Source organism: Coregonus clupeaformis, chromosome 23 (assembly GCF_020615455.1).
Source record: "Coregonus clupeaformis isolate EN_2021a chromosome 23, ASM2061545v1, whole genome shotgun sequence".
NCBI lineage: Eukaryota > Metazoa > Chordata > Actinopteri > Salmoniformes > Salmonidae > Coregonus > Coregonus clupeaformis.
In genome coordinates this window covers 49,164,988-49,175,762 of record NC_059214.1, presented here as the reverse complement: position 1 = coordinate 49,175,762, position 10,775 = coordinate 49,164,988, and the positions used below count along the sequence as shown (strand labels likewise).

General features: G+C 41.4%; 1 protein-coding gene across 1 annotated transcript in view; it reads right to left on the bottom strand.

Annotated features, from left to right (window-relative positions):
• Positions 1-2,862: 2,862 nt before the first annotated feature.
• LOC121536482 (calcitonin gene-related peptide type 1 receptor) overlaps positions 2,863-10,775 on the bottom strand; it is a 34,337-nt gene continuing 26,424 nt past the window's right edge. The window contains exons 8-13 of the mRNA XM_045206751.1: positions 8,979-9,132; positions 8,697-8,757; positions 8,334-8,400; positions 6,704-6,922; positions 3,785-3,826; positions 2,863-3,119 (exon numbers count right to left, since the gene is read on the bottom strand). Coding sequence (XP_045062686.1) covers positions 2,898-3,119; positions 3,785-3,826; positions 6,704-6,922; positions 8,334-8,400; positions 8,697-8,757; positions 8,979-9,132 — 765 coding nt within the window. The 3' untranslated portion in view covers positions 2,863-2,897. The remainder of the gene's footprint in view (positions 3,120-3,784; positions 3,827-6,703; positions 6,923-8,333; positions 8,401-8,696; positions 8,758-8,978; positions 9,133-10,775) is intronic.

Sequence of the window (10,775 nt, the reverse complement as noted above, 5' to 3'; positions counted from 1 at the left end):
CGAGTGGTTTAAGGGGAAACATTTAAATGTCTTGGAATGGCCTAGTCAAAGCCCAGACCTCAATCCAATTGAGAATCTGCGGTATGACTTAAAGATTGTTGTACACCAGCGGAACCCATCCAATTTGAGGGAGCTGGAGCAGTTTTGCCTTGAAGAATGGGCAAAAATCCCAGTGGCTAGATGTGCCAAGCTTATAGAGACATACCCCAAGAGACTTGCAGCTGTAATTGCTGCAAAAGGTGGCTCTACAAAGTATTGACTTTGGGAGAGTGAATAGTTATGCACGATCAAGTTTTCTGTTTTTTTGTCTTATTTCTTGTTTGTTTCACAATAAAACATATTTTGCATCTTCAAAGTGGTAGGCATTTTGTGTAAATGAAATGATACAAACCCCCCCAAAAATCAATTTTAATTCCAGGTTGTAAGGCAACAAAATAGGAAAAATGCCAAGGGGGTGAATACTTTCGCAAGCCACTGTATTAATGAAACACAAACAATTTTTGTGAAAAATGTGGCTAGTTGTGCAGTCATTGTACACCTTTTTCAATATCTAACTGTTGCTGTAGCAAACTGAAGTGATCAAAACAGGGAATAGCTATTCCTTATGAGAAAAAAAAAACCTCTCTCTTCTCAAACAAAATGACATTATGTGACTTTCCTATCAAAATGAGACAATTCATTTATATATTATATATTGTGTGTTGAAATAAAGAATATCAAAAAGTGATTTGCTAGTAATGTATGATTGTCTGATATACATGCAGAAAAAAATCTGAGAGAAAAATTGATTTTACACAAATATATATTTTCACATCCAAAGAATAAAACACATACAAATGAAATTCATACAGTAGAGTGGAGTCAGGGTGTGTAGACTTCCAAAGAATATATATATATATATATATATATATATATATATATATATATATATATATATATATATATATATATAGTACAGTTGTAACATACAATACAGACATTGTACTTGAAAATACTTTGTAGCAAGTGCTACTTCAAATATCAAAGTCGTCCAATATGAAAACAGCTTTGAATACAGTTTTAAGATCAGATTTAAGTCCTTTAGTGAGAAACTGTCCTGCAGTCCGTGTCACATTCTGACAAATGTTACGAAACAGGATGCATTGAATTCACTGCCATAAGTACAGCTAGCTAATACGCAAATGTATCTGAGAGTTGGTACCGACGTGTCTTCTGGTCCCCATGTCACACTATACACATGCTTCTGCAGTGTCATGGTGTTCATTTAGTTACCAATGGTCACTGTATGATTATGAATTAATAATGTTCCAGTGGTAGATGCTTGTTCCTCTTCCTACAAACTCAAAACGGATGGCAAAAACAACTCCAAAGAAATTACAGATGCAATTCAGGCATCATTCACTCTCCATCGGAGTGCACAGGCAAAATGGAGGAGTGGCTTTGGTTGTACCCTTGTGCAAAGCTAACAGAAAGGGCCCAGAGACCATTCGTTTAAATGACCGACCGATGGGTAAGGCCCATATGCTAATGATCATGCTTCCTCTAAAATCAACAAAAGCATCATAATGGTACAAACAAAAAACAAACCCCCTGACAACCTTCCACACACTGCTACATAAGACAGCTGCTTCATATTTCAATGCCTCGCATACACTCATAAATACTGTGTTAATATACACTGTATATACACTAAGCATTCACATCCCCCCCCCCACAAGATTTACAACATATTTACATCAACTGATTGTGATTCGGTTCTAGCATTTGGATGAAAACATTATTTTAAAAAGTTGTGAAATCCAAATGAATGATCCCAGGAGGAAGTTATGTGGAATATATGAACATACTGAATAAAGTGTTGTATAAGTATCACTGAGGGGAATGTAAGGTTAATCCTATATATCATTATTCCATAGATTTAAAACAGTGCCAGAACCAAACTTCATCATTGAAGTAACATTCAGTTGTACAGGACATATATTGGCATGAATTATAATAATTGATCATTGTAAAGCATGTAACTTTTCACAAGTTATTAACCACCAAAAAGTGACTGTACTGTATCTTTGTGTCAGGGTTTCAGTTAGCCAGTAATAGCCGGCTTTTGGCCATTAAAAAAATTGAAAAGCCAATAAATAAAATTGGCACCTGCCACTTGCCCAGGCTTTATCTGAACTGATAATATCATCATTTGGATTGTCAAACCTCCTTTTGACTTGTACAGTCATGTTGAAAGGACTGCCTAATATTTAAATGCGTTAAGACAAATGATCAGAATATATACATTTGGCTTCCTCTGAAAAGTGGAAAAGCAGCTTAGAACATGGATCCTTGAAAAATAGTGATTCTCACGAGGCAGATAAAACGATTAAGTGCCCATTTAAACATGTTAATCGAAGGTAGCAAGATTAGTTTTTTTCAGTGTGTATAATTATTCTATTGTTTATCCCTTCTTTGGGGGGGTGCTTATGCAGCAAATATTGGGAGGACAGTTCAGTTCTCCAACCTCGCCCTGTGACAGTAACCCAGTAACCATAGTAACAAACTGCAGCCCCCCCCCCTTCCCTCCCCTCCATTCCCAAACACGCTGCAGCCCCCCCCACTCCTCCCCTCATTCCCAAACACGCTGCAGCGCCCCCCCACCACTCCTCCCCTCATTCCCAAACACGATGCAGCCCCCCCCACTCCTCCCCTCATTCCCGAACATGATGCAGCCCCCCCTCCATTGCCAAACACGCTGCATCACCCCCCACACTCCTCCCCTCATTCCCAAACATGATGCAGCCCCCCCTCCATTCCCAAACACGCTGCAGCCCCCCTCCATTGCCAAACACGCTGTAGTCCCCCACCCCCCCTTCCCCCTCCTTTCCCAAATACACAGCAGAGTTATCCTTTCCTCAGGCGAACGGGTTCTCCGACTTTAAGACAGAGGTCTCGATGTCAAGGCAGCCCCCCTTGCCATTCAAGTGTTCTGTGTTGCTGTCGATGCTGTAGCAACCCTGGACTTCGGAGATGGACGAGGCTGTGTATGAGGCGGACCGCATGGCATCCGAGTGGGTGAAGGTGCTCCCGAACTGGATACGGTACTGGTTCCAATGTCTCCTCAGAACCCCTTGCACCTGCCAAGACACAATGTGGACCATAAAATTCAGTATACAGAAAATAAATGAATAGCATTAGCAATGAACTACTTTCATGAATGACTAACAATGAATGAACCCTAATTGCAAGACCATCCATGTATCTTCATACAGTATTTGCCTGGCCATCTTCCAGTCATTCACAAAATGACCATATTGACCCTTGACCTCTCCATGTGTTCTGTGAAGCATGGCTGTGAAAGGAGGTAAAGGGCAAATCAAACCCAATCCAAACCCAACTAACTACGTTGGTAGAAAACCCTCTCCAGCACTGCTGATACCACTCTGTGGACTGTCCCTTGACTGTCTCTGGATGCCTGCCAATGCTTTCATGATCTTTAGTCTGGGAGAATCCTCTCCAGAGGCTCCCATGCTCCCATGCAATGCTCTGGAAGGTCAACTTCCCCAGATACATCCCCAGGTCAACTCCCCGGGAGGGTTTGCAAATAGGAGGTGTCCTAACCTCGACTTATACACACAGGGTGCAGATGACAAGGAGGTACAGGGGAGGAGATGGTTACAAAATTCCTGAAACAGTCCCAAAATGCCCACTGAATAAGCTGGCAAGGGAATCATCCAACCTAGAATTCTTTATCTGGGATTTCAGAAAACCTGATGGACATGATTGTGGGTCAGAAACATACCTCTCCGTTGAAGAAGCAGAAGATGGTGGCCACCAGCAGCCCCTGAGAATAAACGAAACAAAGTAGCCCAGTCAGGTGATAAACACATCATCACTTCCCGAGGAGAATGTCTCAAGCTCTCAAACACCCAAAACTGTTGATGCATTCGGCAGAATGCTGATTTTGCCACTTTCATGCTTTTTGGCAGAGACAGAGACAGAGACAGAGACAGAGACAGAGAGAGAGAGAGAGAGAGAGAGAGAGAGAGACACAGAGACAGAAACAGAGAGAGAGAGTGTCGTTGTGTTGTATGATTTATTGAGCTGATTCAGCCTGGCCCCAGAATGCTCCGACTGCACCTCCCCATCATGAGCTGCAGCATTCAATCCTCCCCTCACAGACAATGACTTATGTTTTCCTTCCAGCCAGTCTTCCACAGGCCATGGGATAAAGATGCAGGAGCTGAAGGGCATCGACCTGGTCTTCATAAATACTCACAAGCCAATAATAGGGAACACAGTGAGAGACGGCGGCTTCAGACGACTGCGTTTGATGCACTTATAGACAGTCACTCTGGACGAGAACATCTGTCAAATGACTATGTACAACACACATATACAGTGCCTTCAGAAAGTATTCATACCCCTTTACTTTTTCCACATTTTGTTGTGTTACATCATGAATGAAAGTGAAATGTCTTGAGTTAATAAGTATTCAACCCCTTTGTTTTGGCAAGCCTAAATAAATTCAGGAGTAAAAATGTGCTTAACAAGTCACATAATAAGTTGCATGGACTCTGTGTGCAAAAATAGTGTTTAACATGATTTTTGAGTGAGTATCTCATATCTGTACTTCACACATACAGATAATTGTAAGTTCCCTCAATCGAGCAGTGCATTTCAAACACAGATTCTACCACAAAGACCAGGGAGGTTTTCCAATGCCTCGCAAAGGGCACCTACTGGTAGATGAGTCAAAATAAAAAAAGCAGACATTGAATATCCCTTTGAGCATGGTGAAGTTATTAAATACACTTTGGAGGGTGTATCAATACACCAGTCACTACAAAGATACAGGCGTCCTTCTTAACTTAGTTGCCGGAGAGGAATGAAACAGCTCAGGGATTTCACCATGAGGCCAATGATGACTTTAAAACAGTTACAGCATTTAACGTCTGTGAGAAAACTGAGGATGGATCGACAACATTGTAGGTACTCCACAATACTGACAGAGTGAAAAGAAGGAAGCCTGTACATAATAAAACTATTACAAAACATGCATCCTGTTTGCAATAAGGCACTAAAGTAAAACTGCAAAAAATGTGGCAAAGAAATTAACTTGATGTTCTGAATACAAAGCGTTATGTTTGGGGCAAATGCAACACAACACATCACTGAGTACCACTTTTCATATGTTCAAGCATGGTGGTGGCTGCATCATGTTATGGTTATGCTCGTCATCGACAAGGACTAGGGAGTTTGCTTAGGATAAAAATAAATGGAATAGAGCTAAGCACAGGCAAAATCCTAGTGGAAGACCTGGTTCAGTCTGCTTTCCAACAGACACTGGGAGACAAATTCACCTTTCCAAATATACACTGGAGTTGCTTACCAAAATGACATTGAATGTTCCTGAGTGGCCGAGTTACAGTTTTGACTTAAATCGGCTTGAAGATCAATTTCAAGACTTGAAAAATGCTGTCTAGCAATGACCAACAACCAACTTGACAGAGCTTGAAGAATTCTAAAAAGTAATGTGCAAATATTATACAATCCAGGTTTGCAAAGCTCTTAAAGACTTACCCAGAAAGACTCACAGTTGTAATCGCTGCCAATGGTGATTCTAACATGTATTGACTCAGGGGAGTAAATACTTATGTAAATTAGATATTTCTGTATTTTATTTTCAATAAATGTACAACAATTTCAAAAACAAATATCACTTTGTCATTATGGGGTATTGATGTGTAGATGGGTAAAAAAATATATACACTACATGACCAAAAGTATGTGGGCACCTGGTCGTCGAACATCTAATTTCAAAATCATGGGCATTAATATGCCCCCCTTTGCTGCTATAACAGCCTCCAGGATTCTGGGAAGGCTTTCCACTTGATGTTGGAACATTGCTGCGGGGACTTGCTTCCATTCAGCCACAAGCGCATTAGTGAGGTCGGGCACTGATGTTGGACGACTAGACCTGGCTTGCGGTCGGCATTCCAATTCATCCCACAGATGTTTGATGGGGTTGAGGTCAGGGCTCTGTGCAGGCCATTCAAGTTCTTCCACACCGATCTCGACAAACCATTTCTGTATAGACCTCGCTTTGTGCACGGGGACATTGTCATGCTGAAACAGGAAAGGGCCTTCCCCAAATTGTTGCCACAAAGTTGGAAGAACAGAATTGTCTAGTATGTCATTGTACGCTGTAGCGTTAAGATTTCCCTTCACTGGAACTAAGGGGCCTGAACCATGAAAAACAGCCCCAGACCATTATTACCCCTCCACCAAACTTTACAGTTGGCACTATGCATTGGGGCAGGCAGTGGACATTTGACGAACTGACTTGTTGGAAAGGTGGCATCCTATGACGGTGCCACAATGAAAGTCACTGAGCCAATGTTTGTCTATGGAGAATGCATGGCTGTGTGCTCGATTTTATACACCTGTCAGCAACGGGTGTGGCTGAAATAGCCAAATCCACAAATTTGAAGGGGTGTCCACATACGTTTGTATATATAGTGTATATATTTAATAAATGTTTAAATCAGGCTGAAACACAACAAAATGTGGAATAAGTCAAGGGGTATGAATACTTTCTGAAGGCACTGTACACGGAAACTCATCCTAACCTCAGTTGGAAACATGGAAGATATATTACTGTCAGCCTAGAAATGTATCATTTCATAGTCGTAACTGAGCAGAGAATTGACAGTATTACCTGGTAATGCATTAAGATGTGCATGATGTAGTCGTAGATCTCAGAGGAGACCCGGCCCTCTGGTTTGTAGGGCAACAGGACGTACTGGATGCCCAGGAGAGGTACCAGAATCAGGGTGGCGCGCACCGCCTTCATGTAGAGGCTGGATTCAGCCTGGTGGGTCACCTTCAGCTTGGTGATCAGGACACGCACAATGTTCAACAGGAAGAACAGGTTCACCTTGAAGGAGAAAGAGAGAGAAAAAAGGACAGATTAGTCGGAATAATATCAGCAGTCTAGAGGACATGCTTATCCAAAGGACCTGCAATCACCATACAGGAACAATATAAGAAATACTGTTCACGACTGTTAGCAACAGTGTGTTCACTTCTTGATGTTGGAAAATTGTGCATTATGGGTCATTCTTAAGTTTCGGAAGAAAGAAAAAACAATGTCGAGAGCGGATTCACATAATCACCATTACAATTCTCGTATTGACCAAACAAGGAGAAAACATCAAGTCGAATCAAATGTATTTATAAAGCACTTTTTTACATCAGCAGATGTGCTTTTACAGATGTGCTTTTACAGAAATCCATCCTAAAACCCCAAACAGCAAGCAATGCAGATGTAGAAGCACGGTGGCTAGGAAAAACTCCCTAGAATGGCTGGAACCTAGGAAGAAAGCTAGAGAGGAACCAGACTCTGAGGGGTGGCCAGTCTTCTTTTGGCTGTGCAAGAGATTATAGGAGTACATGGCAATTATTAAGGCCAGATTGTTCTTCAAGATGTTCAAACGTTCATAGATGACCAGCAGGGTCAAATAATAATCACAGTGGTTGTAGAGGGTGCAACAGGTCAGCACCTCAGGAGTAAATGTCAGTTGGCTTTTCATAGCTGAGTGTTCAGAGGTTGAGACAGCGGGTGCGGTAGAGAGAGAGAGAGAGAGAGAGAGAGAGAGAGAGGGAGGGAGGGAGGGAGGGAGGGAGGGAGAGAGAGAGGGTCGAAAACAGCAAGTCCGGGACAAGGTAGCACGTCCGGGGAACAGGTCAGGGTTCCATAGCCGCAGGCAGAACAGTTGAAACTGGGGCAGCAGCACGACGAGGTAGCATATCGTGCAGAATTCCTCAAAATAAAGAAACATCAGCACATCTGATAAGACGATGCAGCCGTGTACCAGATCCTCGGATAATAATTGCAAACCACAAGAGGATGCTTGATTGGCCGGTTTCCACAAGAGGATGCTTGATTGGCCGGTTTCCTTTGAAGGGCGACCAGTGGTTTTTTATCAGATTATTCCTAAAATGCCACAGACATGCTGTTCTGCCAAATGACTCATGGGCGGGTCAGTCCACAGAGGGACCAATAATTGAGGCCAAACTGCAGGTTAATTAAAGCGATAGTTCTGTGAAATTACTTACGTAGATATTACTTGGCCAATTGAACAAAACTAAAGTGTGAATTTCAGTCTCTCCTTGTCCATAGGCTGCTTTCAAGGTAAGGAAACTAAATATGTAATTTCACTGAACTATCCCTTTAAAATCAAAACAACATTCTTGTACACTGCACCAACTTTTTATCCAAGTTTGCACTCAAGAGTCACCAGAATATAGCTTTAATTTGCATGAACCTAACTGTATTACAGACTTACCAACAGAGCAGCGCAGATTGGCCCATGGATGATGTAGAGGAGTGAAGTGTTGGAGCTTATCCAACAGCTGTAGGAGGGGGAGAGACACATTAGCATTCAGGGTCTGCCACCTTCTTTTATGGTTGAAATTCGATTTAAAAGGAGCTGCTTACAGGAAAAAGATTCATAAAAAATTCAATTGAAAGCGCTAAGACTGTGCCGGCAGCATTTTAATAGGCAATCGATACAGGGTAGGGAACACGGTTAGCTGTAATAGAAACTAATGACAAGAAACAGGCATTATGCTGTATGAATAGCCTGTAGTTTACGGAATGATCAATTCAATGAAAACAATTAAGGGAAAAAGCGTTGAAAGTAACTCACTTGTCATTGTAGTAGTAACTGCGAGCGATCGCATGTATAGATGCTGGAATCAGAGGAAAGCCTGAAAAACAACAACAGACATCCATTGTTAGTGACAAACAATGCTACTTCCATGAAATAACGTTAAACTTCACTTCAAAATATGATGTTAATCCCAAAACCTACCCCAGCCGAGAAGATAGTACCACATCCCCCAATACCTACCCCAGCCGGGAAGATAGTACCACATCCCCCAATACCTACCCCAGCCGGGAAGATAGTACCACATCCCCCAATACCTACCCCAGCCGAGAAGATAGTACCACATCAAGTGCTGTTTCTCAGCAAACACAGCAACAACGATGAGGGTGTGCAGGTATATCCCTTCACAGAGCATCCAGAAGTAGTTGCAGCCAAACAGATAAAGATGGATGAACTGGGAGACTTTACAGCTTGTCTGGAAAAGAGAACATAGGGCGAAAATTAGGGCTTGAAATTGCAAGGGACCTCACGATATACGATATTATCACCATACTTATCTATTATACCGATACGATATCTATTGCGATTCGATACTGTGATTTTATTGCGATTTGATGTTCCAAACATATTACTCATAAAGTCTGCTGCAGAGAGACAAGAGAGAGCATGAGAAAATGAGTTTTGATCAGTCATGGAAATAAAAGTGCTGAAAACATGCTGGCTTACGATCTAAAAAGAAGATGAGAACAAGCTATAGTATGAAAAATAGCGGAGTTTTGACGCAGGTACAGCTGACTAGCGCTAGCTAATGCTAACTACTGTAGCAACAACAAAAAAAGCGAAAATAAGTACTATCATCTGACTATTTTTGTATTTGTATATATTATGGATCCTGGGGTCCAGCAAAATTAAGGCAGTTTATACAATTTTAAAAACATTACAATACATTCATAGATTTCACAACACACTGTGTGCCCTCAGGCCCCTACTCCACCACTACCACATATCTACAGTACGAAATCCATGTGTACGTGTGTGTATAGTGCGTATGTTATCGTGTTTGTGTATGCATGTGTCTGTGCCTATGTTTGTGTTGCTTCACAGTCCCCGCTGTTCCATAAGGTGTTTTTGTATCTGTTTTTTTAAATCTAATTTTACTGCTTGCATCAGTTACTTGATGTGGAATAGAGTTCCATGTAGTGCTGAAGTCAATCTCTCCTCCACTTTGAGCCAGGAGAGATTCACATGCATATTATTAATATTAGTTCTCTGTGTACATCGAAGGGCCAGCTGTGCTGCCCTGTTCTGAGCCAATTGCAATTTTCCTAAATCCTTTTTTGTGGCACCTGACCACACGACTGAACAGTAGTCCAGGTGCGACAAACTAGGGCCTGTAAGACCTGCCTTGCTGATAGTGCTGTTAAGAAGGTAGAGCAGCGCTTTATTATGGACATACTTCTCCCCATCTTAGCTACTGTTGTATCAATATGTTTTGACCATGACAGTTTATCCAGGGTTACTCCAAGCAGTTTAGTCACTTCAACTTGCTCAATTTCCACATTATTTATTTAGTTGAGGTTTAGGGTTTAGTGAATGATTTGTCCCATATGCAATGCTTTTAGTTTTAGAAATATTTAGGACTAACTTATTCCTTGCCACCCACTCTGAAATTAACTGCAACTCTTTGTTAAGTGTTGCAGTCATTTCAGTCGCTGTAGTAGCTGACATGTATTCTGTTGAGTCATCCACATACATAGACACTCTGGCTTTATTCAAAGCCAGTGGCATGTCATTAGTAAAAAAAAAAATTACGGATGGGCCTAGACAGCTGCCCTGGGGAATTCCTGATTTTACCTGGATTATGTTGGAGAGAAATCCATTAAAGAACACCCTCTGAGTTCTGTTAGAAAGGTAACTCTTTATCCACAATATAGCAGGGGGTGTAAAGCCATAACACATACACTACCAGTCAAAAGTTTGGACACACCTATTCATTCAAGGGTTCTTCTTTATTTGTAGTATTTTTTACATTGTAGAATAATAGTGAAGACATCAAAACTATGAAATAACACATATGGAATCATGTAGTAACCAAAAAAGTGTTAAATAAATCAAAAT